Raw genomic sequence first — 20,359 nt, 5'->3', positions numbered from 1 at the left:
TCACTAATTATCAGGGAAATGCAAATCAGAACCACAATAAGATTTATCACCTTACACCTGTCAGGATGGATAGACTAAGAAACACAAGAAACAAGTTTTGGTGAGGATGTGGAGAAAAAGGAACCCTCATGCACTGTTCATGGTAATGCAAACTGGTGCAGCCACTGTGGAAAACAGTATGGAGGTTCCTAAAAAATTTAAAAAAGAGGGGCACCTTGGCTGGCCCAGTCAGTAGAGGGTATGACATTTGATCTCAGAGTCATGAGTTCAAGTCCCACATTAGGTGTAGAGCTTACTTTAAAAAAAAATAAAAATAGATATATCATAAGATCCAATAATTCACTACCAGATATTTACCCAATGAAATTATATATGCACCCCTATGTTTACTGTAGTGTTATTTACAATAACCAAATTATGGAAGCAGCCCAAGTGTCCAGTGATGGATGAATGGATAAAGACAATGTTGTACACACACACACACACACACACACACACACACACACACAATGACTACACAGCCATAAAAATGAATGAGATTTTGCCATTTGCAATAACATGAAGATATTATGCAAAATGAAATAAGTTGGACACAGAAAGATAAATACCATATGATTTCACTTTTAAGTGGAATCTTAAAAAAACAAAATGAACAGACTCTTAAATACAGAGAACAAAATCATGGTCACCAAAGGGAGCAAGAGGGAGGTGACAGGTGAAATAAAGAGGATTAAGAGGTGCAAATTTCCAGTTATAAAATAAATGATGGAGATAGAAAGTACAGCATAGGGAATATAGTCAATAATGTTGTAATAACATTGTACGGTGACAGATGATGACTACACTGGTTGTGGTGAGCAATGAGTAATCTATAAACTTGAATTAATATGGTGTATACCTGAAACTAATGCAGCATGGTATGTCATTTATGTTTCAATAATTTAAGATATAAAAATAGACTTAACAGATTAAAAATATTTTAATAAAAAATTTTAAAATGAAAATAAATATATTTACAGTAATATACACCAATAGGGGAATTAGTAAGCTGATTTATAGTAAATGCAGTTTGGAGGAATGATGTGGATCTACAGGGAGTAACATGAAGAAGTCACCAAGACAAACTATTGAATATAAATGTAAGTCATGGAGTAATTATACAGTATGGCACCATTTAGGAAAAGCCCAGGTACACTATACTTTAATATACATTTACAGAATTGAGAGATATCTGGAAAAATATATACCAAATTCAAATGGTTTCTTTCCAGGAAGGCTGGGGAGAGCTGAACTGATGGGCCCATTGGGAAGGCAAAAGAAAGACTTTAGTATTATCTGTAACATAATTTTTAATAAAGAATGCATTTATGCATTGCTAATATTATCTGATAACACCTTTAAAAATAGAAATCAAGATTAATTTTTGTGTAATTTTAGAGTCTTGGACATATTAAGATATATTCCCTCAATAGGGTCCCTCAAATCTTAACATCTTTGCAGGTGGCTGAAGGTAAAAGAAGCTTATCAGGCCTATGGGAATGAAGTAAAAAGAAAGGAAAGTTCTTGAATACACTGTATTCAATGATGGACATTCTGGACAGTACAAAGAATTGGTGTGGCTGAGGTACTGGTGGCCTTAAATGGTGTAGCAGTCCAATGGTGTTACAACCCAAGACAAATACTGATTATTTGATATTCCTGCATTAGGTACACAAAAATGCTTCCACTGATTACCTAACTACTCGTCTTCATAAAACAATTGATTAGGTCTTACATTGCTGAATAATTACTTTGCTTTGCCCAAAAGAATTTTGAACTAAAGGAAATTAGGAAAATTTAAATTTTTCTTAAATTAAAAAAATTAAAAATTAAAAAAAGGAAATTAGGTAAACATTAGGTGATTAATACAATACTGTCAAAATAAGCAGTAAGTCCAAAATAAATTGATAAACCAATCGCCTATTTTCTGCTTTTCTATAACGGAAGTATCAAATAAAACAAGTTTAAACTAACTTTTTTTTCTCTTCTATCTAGATAGTGAAGGGGATCAGAATATGCCACTTCAGCATAAGGATTCTTTTGAGCTGAAGGCAATTAAGAAACCACAAATAAGGAAAGAACAATGGGCCCTCCCCCTTTCACCTCAAAGTGGGACATTAATTTCCCTCTGTAAAGGTGTCCCCTCCCATAACAGGGAGAGAAGAACACAATGATTCCAGGGACAACTCTTAATCCACTGAGATGACTGGAGTCTGCATAAGAAACCTTGCCAAAATACCCTTACTTACTAAACAGTTCCTAATCACCATTCCACAACTCATCCTAACCCCTCTGAGGCCCAAACCCCTTTTGCTTTGCCTGGTCTCTTCACCACACTTTATCACCCTTTGTTAAAGTGGTATATAAGCCACCAGCTGAAATTGCCGTTTGGGGTTTTCATTTATCAGCTCTGAGCCCCTCTTCTCCTGTGTGCAGAGGAAATAAACCTCTTCCACAATTAATCTCTCTTTTGTCAGTTCAATGTGTAGGCCCCAGACACTGAACCTAAGAGAAGAGAAGAGGTTTTCCTTCTTTACAACAGCCTTTAGATTTTTGCTGATGTGTAAGATGTCATTACTTAAGTTGTGATCTAGAATAATCTTTTCAAATTCACGGATATGATAGCATTACTCTGATAATCAAATAAAAAAGGGTTAGTAATATAAGCAATGATTATTAATGATCCCAATTAATCTACTTGCAAATACATCCAACTGGGAATTTAAATGTTATATGCAATAATAAAAATATATTTATGTTTATACAAATATTTGTATGCTTGTTTCTAAGTTTCAAAAAATAAAAATAAAGTTCACAATAGTCGACTTTACAGATTAAAACTAGCTGAAGTCAATGTGACTAAGTGAAAAAGGATCTTAAATTAGCACCTATGTTGAATTATATGCTTTACTTTCTCTAATTTTCTATGTTTACTAGTTAATATACCATTATCATGGGTAGGAAAAATGGGAAATGAGGAGAACAAAACAGATCCCAACTAGAAATAAAAGGTGCTATAGCTTGGTTGCTATGATGTAGATCATGCCACCAGAGAAAGAAAGCTGTAAATTAATCTACCATTACTGAATATGACATGAAGTGCATAGTATATACAAGAATTCACTAAGTAGTAGATATCATTTTACAATATTTTAAGTATCAATGGTATTTGTTAAATTAACATTTACTGTAGTTTTGTGACTAATGAATTACTTTTTCATTTACTGTTTTTTTTAACAGTGTTATGAACTATTTTCATACATAAAATAGTTTAATCAAATTCAGCAACTACACTCTTTCAAATATTTATCTTATTGTCTATACAAACAAGATCTTGTTTAATATATATGTTTCTTGCTCTCCAAAGGAAATCTGAAAACAGGAGGAATAAACAATAAAAGTATTATAAATGTTATAAATGTTAATTCCCTTCCCTCCTCCCACACTATGTTATAGATTATTTTTTTCTCAGATTATTTTTTTTTCTTCTGTCCCATGGCTATAGTTCAGAACAGTTGTATCCCCCCACAAAATTTTTCCAATTTAAATTCAGATTTAGGGATCCCTGGGTGGCGCAGCGGTTTAGCGCCTGCCTTTGGCCCAGGTCGCGATCCTGGAGACCCGGGATCGAGTCCCACGTCGGGCTCCCAGTGCATGGAGCCTGCTTCTCCCTCTGCCTATGTCTCTGCGTCTCTCTCTCTCTGTGTGACTATCATAAATAAATAAAAAATTTTTTAAAAAGCTTTAAAAAATAAAAAAATAAATAATAAATAAATTCAAATTTAAAGAATATATATTTCTGGAGGCAATACTACTTGAACAATGAAGCAGAACATTGAGAAAATTTCTAAAATGTTTAGTACTGCTCTTTTATAACAAGGCTATTAACCCAGTCAGACATCACAGAAAATCATTATCTCCTCCTCGTTCCCATTGTAACAGCAGTAAGTACTTGGAGGCAAGTATTTAAACCTAGCCTGGAAGTCTTTACGATGCTTATAAAAGTTAGGATATACATACATGAAATTTTAAGAAATAATACGTATTTCTAGAGTATGTATATAAAAGCTACACATAAAAGCACAATTTTCCAAGTATCAAGATTTTGTTTTGCACCGTTTTTTCAAAATGGCTCAGTTTGGAGGCATGGAAGGGGGAAAAGAGAGAAAAGTGTACATTTGGTATTTGCTTCATACAGGAGTAGGTTCTGAATTAAAAACTAGTAAGTCAACTCTAGCTTTGGATCTATTTTAGTTTCCCATATTAAAGTCAGGGAGGAGGAAAGGGAGAAAAGAAAGAGGAGAGAGGAGGAGGAGTTTTACAACCACTCAAAGATAATGGGAGATGGGAATTGAATAACCCAGAAGGATGTGCTATAAGTAGACAATGCAGACAATGCAGTTTCCCACTGAAGTACAAATTATTTCACTACATTTTCTAAATACTGGGTTTTTTCTCACTGCATTTTACACCATAGAAAATATCAACGTGGATAATAGTTAAGCCTCAACAAGACAAAAAAAATTATACTTACAAAAATAAAAAAAAAAAAAAAAAAAAGGAGCAGAGCCAGCATAGTGGAAGAGTAAGTACTCATCAAAGAGCTACATAGCTGGAAATGACTTGTAGGGAAGAGGTGACAAAAATGAGATCAGAGATATTGTGGAACTTACAAAGATTAACTTATCCCCCATTAATAGTAAAATAAACTTCTAGGTACCTGCTTTCCTCCTCAATTCTGTCACATTTTTTATGATATTCAGACCAAAGTTACAAGTGCTAAGAACACAGCTTGTTTCCCACTGTATTTTAGACTTATCCAAGAAAACCATTAACCTTCAGCATACCTTATCAGTTAGTTCTCTATTTACTGCCAGATTTCACAAATTCAGTAAAGAATATATATTTATGGAGGTTTTTTTAAAGCTCTGTAATGACTAGTGACTTGCTGAAAACCAGTTCAGTTTCCTGATATCATATTTTTTATTAGTAGACTACATGAAAAAATGTATCAGATAAATTTTTAAAAAATTATTTGTATTCACTATTTACCTACTTTGGATTCAAGTCACTTCTAGGTTATAGGAGTTAAGAGGTGGAAACCACCAATCTGTTTATGTAACAGTTAACTGGTAAAGGGATTCTATTTGGAATTATATTTGTGATCCCCAATTTTATAAATATACTTCTACCTTAAGGTATAGATTTTGACATCAAAGCATACCTTACTAACCAAGTGCCTATTGAACAATGAATTTTAAACAAGAGGAAAAGATGACAAAAAGGGGGGGGGGGTGGGGGGGCTTTTCATTTTTTTTTTTTAATATTTTATTTATTCATGAGAGACACAGAGAGAGAGAGGCAGAGACACAGGCAGAGGGAGGAGAAGCAGGTTCTACACAGGGAGCCTGACATGGGACTCGATCCCAGGTCTCCAGGATTAGGCCCTGGGCTGAAGCAGCGCTAAACCGCTGAGCCACCAGGGCTGCCCATGGCGGGGGGGTGGGGGGTGGGGGGGGGTGGTTTCAAAAGTAAAATAAGGTGAAAACAGGCTTTTGAGTGATAGGATGATTTTAAAATAAAATGGTTTTAATAATTCAATAATAATTCAATATTACTATTCCGCATTCACTGAAAAATGTTTTCCAGCTGCAAAGTATATTGTAAGTGGTAACAGACTGTCACAATATCTAAGAGATCTATGAGCATGATAATCTTTATTTTTATAGAATCAAAATTAAGCTATAGGCTGTCAGCATATAGTGGCAATCAGTGGTGAAGCTAACAATTTCAATTATGGTGCTTTCCTCTCACTTCTGAAACAAACTCTTGTGTTCCCACCTAGCAAAGTATGTCCTCTAAAACAGAGTAAACAAATAATAATAATAATAATAATAATAATAATAATAATTTTAAAAATAAAAAATAAATAAAACAGTAAACATAAAACCTCCCATTGTTTCACTTATTAGTGAAATAATAAGTCACTTAGTCTTTATTTAAGCATTTTACTTATGTGTCAAGCACTGAATGTTCAAGGAACCTGGGACATACTAAAGAACGAACCAGACCAAGATCCTATCCTATGGAGCTTATATTCAAGGAAGAGAAGATTACAATAAACATAATAAGTAAACTATATATTATATTACAAAATGAAAAGTATTATAAAAACAAAGTAGAATAAGTAAGATTTGTAAATGCTGGGGGGAGTGATAAAATATAATTTTAAATCCAGTGGTCAGGATGGGCCTCATTGAGAAGAGAAGACTGGACAAGACTTGAAGCATATGAAGAAGTAGCCATTTGGATATTAGAGAGAAGAACATTCCAGAAAGAGGAGTTGGTGCAAGGGCTTGGAGAGAGGAGCACAGCTAACATATGTGAAAAACAAGAAAGCTGGTTTGGTCAAAGCACGACAGGGGGAGAGAAGGACTGTAGGAGATGAGCACAGAAAAATAAAATGATAGGGAGATTATGTAGGGCCTTGGAAGCAATGCACAGTTCTGAGCAGATGAGAGACAAGCTCTGACTGAAATTTTAAAGGGAACACTCTGTGATGAGAACAGACCAAAAGGGGAAAGTTCAGTAAGAACTATTTCAGTTACACAATTGAGAGGTGACTGTACTTTGGGGCAGAATAATTTACTATGTCAAAATGACTTAAATACATACTAACTAGATACAACAAAAGTTTATTCTTTGTTTGTATAATATCCCTGGATAAGTAATTCGGGTCAGGAAGACAACTGTTCTACATCTAGACAGCTTCCATCTTTTCTTTTAGCTCTACACCATCTTTTTGAAAGTCCCCTGTTTTTATCTAAATACAAGCAGAAAGGAACATAATATGGAGGAAATTAGAATGGGAAGTTTTAATGGATCCTGCACTTAAGTTCACTTCTATTCCACAAGAGAAAACTGTCATACGGACAGAACTATATAAACGAAGATGGGGAAATTTAGTCCAACTAGGTTTCTCAAGAAAGGAAGAATGGATTTTGGTGGGTCTCTTAGCAGTTCCCACAATTCATACCCAAATGGTAGCCATGGAAATAGTAAGAAGTGGTAGGATTCTTAACATATTGTGCACATATCCTGAAAATAGACCCTGTATGATTTCCTGATGAATTAATCATGGGATGGTGAGAGGAAAAAAAAGAAAAAACCCTCAAGGATGATACATGGTTTTTTATCTAGGCAACTGGAAAGAACTGCCATTAACCAACATGTGGAAATCTTTTTTGCTAAAAGCAGGTTTGGGGAGGAAGATAAATGTCATTTCTGTTCTGGATGTGTTATTTGAAATGACATCAAGGGAGAAAGGATGTACAGTAAGCAACTGATAACGTGGTCTGGAACTTGGGGAAAGAGGCTGGACTGGAAATGTCAGTTGTATTAAAGCCTGAAACTGGCAACAACATCAGGGAATAAATACAAGCAGAGAAGAAATGAAGATCAAGCACTGAGTCCTGGAGCATCTGAACATCCAGGTCAGGGAGAAGAGGAAGCAGCAAAGGTGACTGTGAAGGCAAGAGAAAAACCAAAAGTCGATAATGTCCTAGAAAGGAAGTGAGGAAAGTGTATCAAGTTGAGAGTCATCCTCTGCACCCCATGCTGCTGACAGGTTAAGCACAAGAACTGACCATTAGACTGAGCAAGGTGGAAGTCATTGGTGACCTTGCTATACAGTTCTGATGGAGTGGTGGTGGGTAACAGCCTGACTAAAGTGGGTTTAAGAGAAAATAGGAGGAGCAAGATTGGAAACAGAAAGTATTGACAGTACTTTCAATTGTTTTCTACAAAGGGGAACTAAGGAATTGGGCAGAGCAGATGGACAAAGTAGGGTCAAGACAATTTTTAAGATGGGTGAAATAATTAAAATGGAATGTTCATGGCCTGATGTAAAAAGAGAAAAACTGTTGATGATGAAGGAGAGGGGTAATTGTTAGGATTAGGTCCTTAAGTAGATGAGAGGAAATGGGGTCTGGTGTGGTGGAGAGCTACCCATCATCTATGATAACAGGCAAGAATGCAGAACAGTGGATCCAAATGATAATGGCTGAGTAGATGTGGCATTCAAAATTCGTGGGAGTTCTCTTCTAACTGTTTCAATCAGGAATAAAGTAGGATATAGATTATGAGCTGAGAAGTAGGGGAGGAATAAGGTATTACAGGTTTGAGGGGAAAGCACAGTATACCTACCAGGGAGCAGTAAGTATCAAGTTGAGGTTCATAAATTCAATGTGAAGCCTGTTGAGCACTTCATTTTTCTCCAGCCATATTCAGTCTCTTGGGAGTACAGTACATGCAAAGTAGGCAGGAGCAGGGTTGTGGTTTTGTCAAGCAAGTCTGACTTCAGAGAAGAGCACGAGAAGGAAGCTGACTGGTTCAGCGACATCTATGAGACTTCTCTCTCTCTCTCATCCAACCTCATGACTATCTACTCACCAAAGTCCTGTGAATTCTACTGCTTTACGTATTCCCATTTCCTACCCTCTCGGTTACTCTCAGAAACACTTGATATGCCCTTATCACTTTTCACTAGGATTACTGTAATCCCTTCTAACCCCATCTTTGTCTCTAAAATGCCCATCTTCCACATTACAGACAGAATGTGCTTTCTATGCCTAAATCTAAATCTTCCCATAACTATCAGGATAAACTCCAAATGTCTGCACTTAGAACACAGAAGTTTTTATTAGTGATGCCTGCCCAGCTCTGTGGTTGCATCCGCCATGCTCTCACAAGTACTCTGCGCTTGCACACATACAATAAAGGAACTGCCACCAAAATCAGCTGTAATGCTGGATACACGGCCCCATCCTCCACCTAGACAGGAAGATTTTTGAGGACAGGGGACCTGCTTTACTTGACTTGAATCCTGAGGATTTAGCAGATAGAAGCCCCTCAGAGAATAACGGTTCCATGAGTACACACATGCCACAAAAAAGGACTGGAGCCTAAGAGCTACAGATATGTTTTTGTAAACCATACAACCATACAACAACAACCATATGATTTCCTTTATGTTGCAAAATAAATATTGCACAACAATATTCATTCATTCATTCAATAAACATTTAGGATCTTTATTACATACAAGTCATTGGCAGCCAGGTGCCAAATATAATCTACTGGAGTGAGACAGTCAGTAAAGAAATGATTATAGTCAATCCTACTTCTATAATCAGATTTGAAGAGAGACTTTTTAAAACATGTGCTAGCAAAACGTATAATAAATATACATCTAACCGGTATTGTGCCTAGATTAGAACATATGTAACTTCCTCTATATTTCTCATTACACTAACGGCACTGAACTTGTTTGATGCATACTGTCCAGCCTCAGTCTGTTTTACCCATTTACCCTAGTAAAACACAACTGTGGTTGTTATAATATTAAGAAGCTTCCTCAAGAATGCTATCCAGCTCCCTACAACACCAGCTCCAAAAATATGTCACAGAGAGATTTGGTTTATGCATTTAAAAATCATAACTACATTCTCACTATTGGACTGCTAGAAAAAATAAAAAGCGTATGCATATTAAGGCTCCATGTTTAAGGATGCCCAAATACCAAACTAGTTTGATTTATACCATATTAGTACGAATCAACTAAAGATGAAAGTTCTTTGATATCTCTACTTAAATATACATATTGTATACTTATATAATTTGTACCTGTGTTTATCTCTCTATACACACACACATGCACACACATTTGTTTGAATCCAACCACTTGACATAAAATAACAAAATCACTTTTTACATAACTAATAATCACGTAAGTATATATTTTTAAATTATCAAAAGCTATATCATTGAATTATATTATTTATACATTTCTATACTGACCCAGAGTTATATATACAAACATATGTACCATTACTTTACAGGTGATAAGGGATCTCCAGGGTAATTCTGATTATGTAAGACTTTCACTTCATGTGATAAATTCAGAATTAACTCTACCATAAGATAAAACTACATTGTAACAATATTAAGAATCATTTTCAAGCTTTTAAGTATTTGCTTAGTCTCTAAAGCATGCTTAAAACACTCAGTTATGGACCTGCACATTTTTCCCTTTAAAAAGATTTATTTGTATTTAAATTTCAAAATTTTCTCCTAACAGTAGCCTTTATTTTTTTTTTCCTAACAGTAGCCTTTAATAAAAAAGTTCTATATTTTAACATTCACAATGGCAATTGGTAAGATCTTCTGAAATTAAAAAAAAAAGTGTATTAGATGTAATTTTTTTTCTGTCAAATTATGTTACTTCTCACTATTAGATATATTGTGTTTTTCGAGTTCTGTCTTCAGTAATTTATGATTTAACAGTTGAAGGATTCAGTTTTTAAAATAAGGTGCTACACACCTTGGTCTCATGGATGCTAACAGAAATTTAGCTGAGGAAGAGCAGGATACGGTGGTCATCACTGGAGCTCAGGGCTTAGACCACGAGAGAAGGTCACGAGACATGGCTGGTAACTAAATACATATTCCCTTTAGGTATGCATAATTCCCCAGCCTCTGCATTTATAATCTGTGATACAATGCTATGGGGTTAGAAAAAAAAGGAATGGCAATGTGCACATCCACACAAACAGGGTCAGCTTTCCCTTTCTTACGACTGTAGTAGAGAAATCTCCTTAAAGACAGTGTCACTGGACCATTTTTATATGATTATAATTAGCACCCACATAATTTAATAACTTTTATTTAAAAGAACCGTCAGTTTATCTACTGCATTAACTTCTCTCTTTTTCTCTCCACATTTCAGTGGCAATTAAATCCTGTTGCATTTTCCCCCTTAAAACACAGTGGCCACTTAGCGCTTAATGTCCCAAATCCAATTCCTCAGTTAAATATTTGAGATTGAACAGCAATTGGTTGCTCAGTACAGTTTTACTTTTAGTGCTCATCACTCCCAAGATGATTCTCCCAAACCAGCTATTTATCATTTAATCAAGACTACAACTGAAACTTCCTTTAAGTAATTTTATGTTAGCTCCATTTCACTGATTAATGCTTTACTTTCATTTTAAATAGATACCTAAGTTATTTGACTGTTTTACAGGAATTTAATGAGACCAAATATTGCTCAAAATAAGTAGATTAGCAGCATTAGTGACATAAACACTCATTATCTACATTTATAAATTTAATCATTAGAGCAATGTTGAGTAGGAATGTCACTTCTTTAAAATGAGATCATTTCTCAGTCTTTATTAATTGCGATTTAGTTGTCACCTGGTAAAAACAGAAAGACATTAGGTAACATAAGAGATTGGTCAAATATAGAAACAAGTTGTTATCACTACCAATTTGCTAACTAATTATGCATGCATAATTAATCTTTATTAAGCTGTCAAAGTTGAATAGCTAACAGATTATCAGTTTTGAACAACATGCAAGTGTGGTTACAATGTGATAAGAGAGCTAGTCCACAGCAAACACTTCTGCCCACAGAGCAACATTCCTTGCCCACCAATTTGCCCTTAGAACATGATTACTAATTTCTTGTGAAAGAAAACTAACCAGAGTGAAAACAATTTAAATAAGAAAATCTCAATTGTACCCTTCATTTCGTGGTGCTTATATGCCTTCCTTTAACCAACAGTATAGAATATGACACTCTTGTTTTTCAGTGGATGGCAGTATTTGGTCAACCACATCACAAAACTAAATCAAGAGAAATTATTTTCAGAGACTCTATGAGTCAGCCAATCTCCTAGTATTTCACGTGGTCTCTTCACATCAGAGTAGATCACCAGAAGCCTATATACTTAGACCACAACAGTTTAGCCCTTTAAAAATTAGTGTCAGTGATTTGTTGTTCCTTAATGTTCTACCAGCTGCTATGAGAAATGATCATAAGTCTACTTTTACATGGGCTATGAAACTACAGTTGGTCAAAGTAACATCAATAAACGTACTTCACATAATAAGCCACGTGATTTTTTTAAAAAAGATTTTACTTATTTATCCATGCGAGACACACAGAGAGAGGCAGAGACAGGGGCAGAGGGAGAAGCAGGCTCCATGCAGGGAGCCCAATGTGGGACTCAATCCCGGGACTGCAGGATCAGGCCCAAAGCCAAAAGCAGACGCTCAATCACTGAGCCACCCAGGCATCCCAACCACATGATTTTTTGAAAATAATTTAGCTCAGGTAAAAACTGGATCATATTATTAGCCTTTCTGATCCTTAAGAGTTACATACTTTATTACTGTGATTCCCTTTTCACCCTGTTATTGATCCTCAGTGAGCACTGCAATCACTTAGCTTATTTGTTGGGTTTTTTCCTCAACTTTTCTTTTTTTATTCCTTTTATTACATCTTCATTTGTGTGTCATCAAATTCTTTCAAGAAAGGCAAGGTACAGATATTTCTCAATAAAGATAATTGTGTTACTAATACTTTTAGACTTTTCACTGAACTACTGCCAATGTCTCACTTTCTGTTAAAAGTTTAAAAGGTTGTGTCTGGTCAGAGTATGAAACAAAATGAAATGTTTTATTAAATAGCATTTTAAAAAATTCTCACTACACAATAAATTATTTCATCATCCTTGATCATGGCACAGTAGCAATAAAATGCAATCTTTAAACACTACATGCAGGCTGGACATCTACAAATATTTAAATTGCAACAGGACATTTTAAAAGATAATCTCATGAAACCCTGCCTAATTTGATAAATTGTTTTTACGACGTTATGACATTATACTTTCGAAGCTATTCAGTATTTTTTAACCAGTCTTCACAATAACAAAATCCATTTCAACTTTTTTTTAAAACAGAAGCAATTATTTTAATAGTATATCATCTAAGAAAGTTATTATGATTCCATATTACCTAATACATAGTTCTTATTCAAATTTCTCTAATTATACCCAAAATATGCAGCTGTAAATAGAAAGAGAGAGATCTCTATCTCAGGACCCTATCAAGGTACCTGTACCACATTTGGTTGGCATTTCATCTCCTTCGTTTTAGAATAATCCCAACAGGGTTATTTCTTTTATGAACGTGACATTTGCAGGACAGATGTCTTATAGAATGTACACATTTTGGATGTGTCTGATTCACATTTCATTATAACATAGAAGTTAAGCATTTTGGCAGAAATATTATATAGATGGTTTTGTACATGTCTCATTACATCACTTCAGGAGACACTTGTCAATCTGACCCATTACAGGTAATACTAAATGTGATCACACGAATGAGAGTGTGATGCCAGACCTCTCCACTATGAAAATGTATCTTTCTTTTTGCAATTCATAAATAATTGGTGGAGTGACACCTTGAGATCATGTAAATATCCTCTTCACCTACAATCTTTCACTCAGTGGTTTTAATGTCCAATGCTGATCTTTGCCAGACTCAATGATTAGCACGAATTATTACCACTCTACATGCTTAGCCGCCCTTCTGCTGTAAAGGACAACTTTACATTCTGCCCCTCTCCCCCATTTTTTCTTTGTATTGGGGTAGTTTTTTGGGGCATCATTATGGACTAACATATTTTTTCACTTGGTATGTTATAGTTCATTACTATCATTTTTCTTTTTGATATCAAATTACACACAAATTTGGCCTGTGAGAACCCTTCATTCAAGTGGGCTGCTAGGTCTTTTGACATGTCCCCAACCATTTCTGAGTTCTTCCTGCTTTCTGATATAAAATGTTCTAGGATCTCACTGCCCCATGTTCTGGAATCAGGAACTCCTCCAAGGAACACTGGCACCCTTTAGTAGAAAATACTTTTTGGAAACCAAACTTTGGCACTGAGTATGTTCATTCTTACTAGGCATCATTGCCTTTAATGCCTTTCCGTGGACTGAAATAGAACACATATTTTTTAAAAATCTGTGAGTTCATATTAATACCTCCAATTCAAACTCAAAACCATACTGTACTTCTCAATTCCCACTACTCCATATTTTTATCTCCTCAAAACAATGGTTCCCCAAAATCCAATATAGTTACTCATTGCTCTGTCCTATATTACACACAAAATAATTTTACAACTACTACATAAGTACCACTAACAACAATAAATTACCTGTTCGTAGGTTAAGATTCTTAGAATATTTCCTCCCAAGTCTATACCATCAGAATATTTATAAGTTACTTAAATTAATTTGGGGGTATGTTATGAATTTGTTAGGTTCATTTGCTTCTATTTGTATTCAAACTTAAGGTTTGCTTTTTAACCACTTTTTACTTAATTTTGTTGTGTGAATATGTGAAATATTTGCATAGCTTAAAAGTCACAACTTTATAAAAACTTATCTGTAGATGGGTCTAACTTCCATTCTTATCCTCCCCACACTGCCCCCTACTCACTCCTTACAGATAACTATTTCACTGGTCTCTGGGTTAATTATTCCTGTGTTTCTCTTTTGCAAAAATCAGATTTTTTTTTATTTTCCCCCTTTTTAATTCTAAAAAAGGTACAATTACCATACAGGCATACCTCATTTTATTGTGCTTCACTGTATTGCACTTCACAGATACTGTGTTTTTTACAAGTTGAAGGTTTCTGGAAACCTGCATCAAACAAGGCTATTTGCTCATTTTCCAACAGCATTTTCTTACTCTGTGTCTCTGTGCCACAATTCTCACAATATTTCAAACTTTTTCATTATTATTATCATATCTATTATGGTGATCTGTGATCAGTGATTTTCAGTGTTTTGGAGCACCACAAATTGCACCCATAGAAGAGAGCAAACTTAATCGCTACATGTGATGTGTTCTGACTTCTCCACCAACAGGATATTCCCCTATCTCCCTCCTGCTCCTCTGATCTAGTCCCTGAAACTTGATGCTATTGAAATTAGGCCAATTAATAACCTACAGTGACATCTTAAGTTCAAGGGAAAAAGTCACACATCTCTCACTTTAAAGCAATAGCTAGAAATGATTAAGCTTAGTGAAGAAGGCATGTCGAAAGCCAAGACAGGCCAAAAGCTAGGCCTCTTGTGCCAGTTAACCAAGCTGTGAATGCAAAGGAAAAATTCTTGAAGGAAATTAAAAGTGTTACTCTAGTGAACACATGAATCGTAAGAAAGCAAAACAACCTTATTGCTCATAATGGAGAAAGTTTTAGTGGTCTGGACAGAAGATCAAACCAACTACATTCCCTTAAGCTAAAGCCTGATCCAGAACAAGGCTCTAGCTCTCAATTCTCTGAAGGCTGAGAGAGGTGAGGAGGCTTCAGAAGAAAAGTTGGAAGCAAGCCAAGTTGGTTTGTGAGGTTTAAGGAAAGAGTCATCTCCACAGCATAAAAATGCAAGGTGAAGCAGTAAGTGCTGACGTGGAAGCTGTAGTAAATTCTCCAGAAGGATCTAGCTAGGGTCATTAATGAAGGTGGCTACACTAAACAATAGATTTTCAATGTAGATGAAACAGCCTTGTATTTAAAAAAAGATGCCATCTGGACTTTCATGGCTAGAGAGAAGTCAATGCCTGGTTTCAAAGCTTCAAAAAACAAGCTGATTCTTCTTTGGGGCTAATACAGCTGGTGATTTTAAGTTGAAGCCAATGCTCACTTACCACTGAAAATCCTAGGGCCCTTAAGAATTATGCTCTCAAATTGCTCTGCCAATACTCTATAAATGGAACCATAAAGTCTGGATGACAGCATATCTGTTTACAACTTGGATTATTGAATATTTTAAACCCACTGTTGAGACCTACTGCCCGGAAAAAGATTCCTTTCAATGAGCAGTAATGACAATGTACTTGGTCATCCACAAGCTCTGATGGAGATGTACAATAAGTCTAACACTGATGTTTTCATGCTTGCGAATGTAACATCCATTCTGCAGCCCATGGGACAAGAAATCATTTTAACTTTCAAGTCTCATCATTTAAGAAACACCATTTCTTTTTTTTTTTTTTTTTTTTTTTTTTTATTTATTTGTGATAGTCACAGAGAGAGAGAGAGAATGAGGCAGAGACACAGGCAGAGGGAGAAGCAGGCTCCATGCACCGGGAGCCCGACGTGGGATTCGATCCAGGGTCTCCAGGATCGCGCCCTGGGCCAAAGGCAGGCGCTAAACCGCTGCGCCACCCAGGGATCCCAAGAAACAGCATTTCATATGGCAATAGCTACCACAGATAGTGAATCCTCTGATGGAAAACTGAAAACCTTCAGGAACGGACTCACCATCTAGATGTCATTAAGAACATTCATGATTCATGAAAAGAAGTCAAAATATCAACATGAACAGGAGCTTGGGAGAAGTCGATTCCCACCCTCATGAATGACCCTGAGGACGGCTCAAGACTTCAATGGAGTAATCAGTGATTTCCAGTGTCACTACTGTAATTGTTTTGGAGCGCCACAAACTGCACCCATAGAAGACAGAAAACTTAATCGCTACATGGGATATGTTCTGACTTCTCCACCAACAGGACATTCCCCAATCCCCCTGCTACTCCTCAGATCTGACCCATTATAGGTGACTACAGATGTGGTGGATATAGCACGAGAACTAGAAGTAGAGCCCAAACATGTGACTGAACTGCTGCAATCTCATGACAAAACTTGAACAAATGAGGGGTTGCTTTTTATGAATTAACAAAGAAAAGTGGTTTCTTGAGATGGAATCTACTCCTGATAAAGATGCTGCAAAGATTATCAAAATGACAGCAAAGAAAAAAAAAAAAAAACCCAAAATGACAGCAAAGGATTTAGAATATTACATAAACTGGGATCCCTGGGTGGCGCAGCAGTTTGGCGCCTGCCTTTGGCCCAGGGCACGATCCTGGAGACCCGGGATCGAATCCCACATCGGGCTCCCGGTGCATGGAGCCTACTTCTCCTCTGTGTCTCTGCCTCTCTCTCAATCTGTGACTATCATAAATAAATAAATAATAAATAAATAAATAAATATTAAAAAAAAGAATATTACATAAACTTAGTTGACAAAGAGGCAGCAGGGTTTGAGAGTACTGACTTGGACTTGAAAGAAGTTCTCCTGTGCATAAAATGCTATTGAGCAGCATCACATGCTGCAAAGAAACATTCATCAAAGAACAGTCTGTCAATGTGGGAAAATTCATTGTTGCCTTGTTTTAAGACATTGCTACCACCACCCCACCTTCAGCAATCACAACTCTGATCGATCTCAGCCATTAGCACAGAGGCATAGACCTCCACCAGCAAAGAGATTAGAACTCACTGTAAGCTCAGTGACAGCATTTATAGCAATTTTAAAGTATCTTTAAATGAAGGTGTGTAGGAACACCCGGGTGGCTCAGCGGTTGAGCATCTGCCTTTGGCTCAGGGCAGGATCCCGGAGTCCCAGGATCGAGTCTCACATGGGGCTCCCCACAGGGAGTCTGCTCCTCCCTCTGCCTATGTCTGGCTCTTTGTGTTTCTCATGAATAAATAAATAAAATCTTTAAAAAAAATTAAGCTGTGTACATTGTGTTTCCAGACATAATGCTACTGCATGCTTAAAAAACTACAGTATAGGGTAAACATAACTTTTATATGCACTAGAAGACAAAGAAACTCATTCGACTCTCTTTATTGCAGTGGGTCTAACCGAAATCATAGTATCTCCAATGTCTGTACATGTATTTTTTTCTATCTGGAAATCATTCCATACCAACTCATAGAAATCTTCCTTATTCTTTTTAATATCACAGTTTATTCAGTCTCCTATGGACAGATATTTAGGCTTTTTCCTAATCTTGTGCTATTATAAACAATCCAATAATAAACTTTGGGCATATGTAATTCCCTATTTGTACAGGTAATCCATAAGGGTAGATCACTGAACCTGGACTGGAAGGTAAATGCAGGCAACGTTTTATTAGGTATTACAAAACTCTTATAAAATTGTAGCACTTCACATTCCTATCAGCAATGTATGAGAGTGTTTGTTTTTTCAGACTTACCAACTAAACATATTCTAATCTTTGGAATTTTTGCCAATTTGAAAAGGTGACAATGGTTTCTTGGTGTATTTTAATTTGTATTTCCCCTCATTGCTCATGAATCTGAACATCATTTCATATATTTTGGTAAGTCATATCTTTTTTGGTGAACTGTTCAGGTTTTCTGCTCATTTTTAAAACCAAAATTTAAATATTTTCTTAATGGAAAAGTTATTTCAGTACTGCCTTCAAATTTTGTTTTCAAAAAGAACAAAAAATAAAAATTGGAAGAAGAAAATATGACTTAACTGAGAATACTAATATCACTTAAAACTATACTATCACATTCTATACTATATTCTAAATAGTCCAGTAAAAGTGGCAGTTAGGGGATCCCTGGGTGGCTCAGTGGCTAAGCATCTGCCTTTGGCTCAGGGCATTCTGGAGTCCCGGGATCGAGTCCTGCATCGGGCTTCCTGCATGGAGCCTGCTTCTCCCTTTGCCTGTGTCTCTGCCTCTCTCTCTCTCTCTCTTTCTGTGTCTCTCATGAATAAATAAAATCTTTAAAAACCAAATGGCAGTTATTTCAATTGAGGAAAACGTTAAGAAAAATGCATTCAAGTACAATTTCACGATGCTAACTAACATACCTTGTTAACCCCAAAAATAACCATGCTACTGAGGAAGGTCAAAGTTCAGGAAACAGATGACTGAGAGACATTTTGTTGTAACAGTTTCATCACACCCACCTCATTAGTACAGGTGATTCTTCGAGGATGAGGGGCTTCCTGTTGCAACTGATACACTGTGAAGACAGTAAATCATTCCATATCAGTTCATAGAAATCTTCCTTATTAAGTGTTATAGTTTATTCAATTAGTCTCCTATGGACAATCATTTAGGTTTTTTCTAATATTCTGCTATCACAAATAATCCTAAATTACCCTTTTGCAGAAAGTTGGAATATATTAGGAATCACAAACTGGCTGCTTTTTTATATTCACAAGAAAAATGTGGTATAGTCCTATTTGTTATTAAATTAAAATTTGTTAAGAGCGATGCAAAGAAAGTAAACTAAATTTAGTAAAAGCCCAAAAGCAAGCATAAATAGAAAAATCAAAATCCATACAAATGCCTTTTTGCCTTGTAACAAATCAGTACTGGGTATCTGGCTATGTTCTCCATAATCTGGTCTTTTATTTTCCCCAATTCCTGGTGGATGTATTGCATAAAGCATGTCTCTCATATAAGCCAATAATGGTTATACATTCTGAAAGCACATTATTACATGTCAAACTTGAAACTAAAATTAGGATTTATGTTAGAAGTAACAGATGTGCTGCTTTTCTCCCCATTTATATTGCAAACATCTATCTTCAAAGATAATCTCCCCTAAAAACAAAATTTCTGAGCCAAAGTAACCCTCCACTTCTTCAACTAGAGCAAATGCAGCACAAGGAAGAATTCGGGTATTCCTCTTGCCAAGGAAAGGGTAATTTTTAGGGTATCTGAAAATGAACCCATGAAAATGACACCAATACTATGACATTCTAGCTCCACTTCAGCCCTTCTGATCTGTAATGAAAAAAGACTGAACAGAACTTGGTAGTCATTAGAGAGGTTCTCCTTATGTATATCTAAGTTTATCTCTTGGAGGGAACTTTTCTTCTATTTCTACATATATAATCACATATACCTGAATGTAAGTTAATAATATGTTTAAATATTTAGACATTTTGTCAACATCAAACTAACCAGACTTCAGCCACTGTCAGATAACGAAGGACTTAAATTTCAACTAGACATCATTATAGAGACTCCACCTCTGATCATATTCATTCATATATATCATAGGGACATGTAAATACACTCAATTAGACTATACATACACACACATATAATTAGACTATATGCATGAATATACACAAAATGCACACTGAGCACATATGCAGACATATGTTACTATTTATGTTCTGTTCTGTATTGCTTTGCAAAGGGAAGATGTACCATGGCAGTTAGGAATCTGAACTCTTGAAACAGGTCACCTGGGATTTGAACACTGGGGCTCTGCCACTAACCCCACATACTGTGCCTCAGTTTCCCTCATTTGTAAAGTGGAGATAATAATAGTTTTTACTTCACAGATTACTGAAAAAGATGAATGTTATTATATGTAGGTGACATAAAATAGTTGCTAACACCTAGAAAACACTCAATAAAGATCAGCTATTATTATATATAGATGACTGATATTAATACATATAATTTCTTACATTAATATTAATATTTGGTTACTAGGATGCATCCTGAATTCATCATCAAAATATAACACCAGGGGAATGTTATAATTTAAAAGATACCAAGAAGACACAGCTTTCCTACTTAAAAATCAAAAAATAAAGGTCACTCC

At 35.7% G+C, this 20,359-nt stretch overlaps 1 protein-coding gene across 8 annotated transcripts in view; it reads right to left on the bottom strand.

The window, feature by feature from the left end:
• Window positions 1–20,359, bottom strand: part of CHN1 (chimerin 1) — a 206,949-nt gene that overhangs the window by 120,259 nt on the left and 66,331 nt on the right. For all 8 annotated transcript variants that reach the window (XM_077883238.1, XM_077883245.1, XM_077883242.1 and 5 more), the window contains exon 3: window positions 18,699–18,754. In XM_077883238.1, the coding sequence (XP_077739364.1) occupies window positions 18,699–18,754 (56 nt within the window). The remainder of the gene's footprint in view (window positions 1–18,698; window positions 18,755–20,359) is intronic.

Source organism: Canis aureus, chromosome 34, assembly GCF_053574225.1.
Source record: "Canis aureus isolate CA01 chromosome 34, VMU_Caureus_v.1.0, whole genome shotgun sequence".
Taxonomy (NCBI): domain Eukaryota; kingdom Metazoa; phylum Chordata; class Mammalia; order Carnivora; family Canidae; genus Canis; species Canis aureus.
Note: the sequence above shows the minus strand (reverse complement) of the source record. Positions and strands in the feature narration are given on the sequence as shown.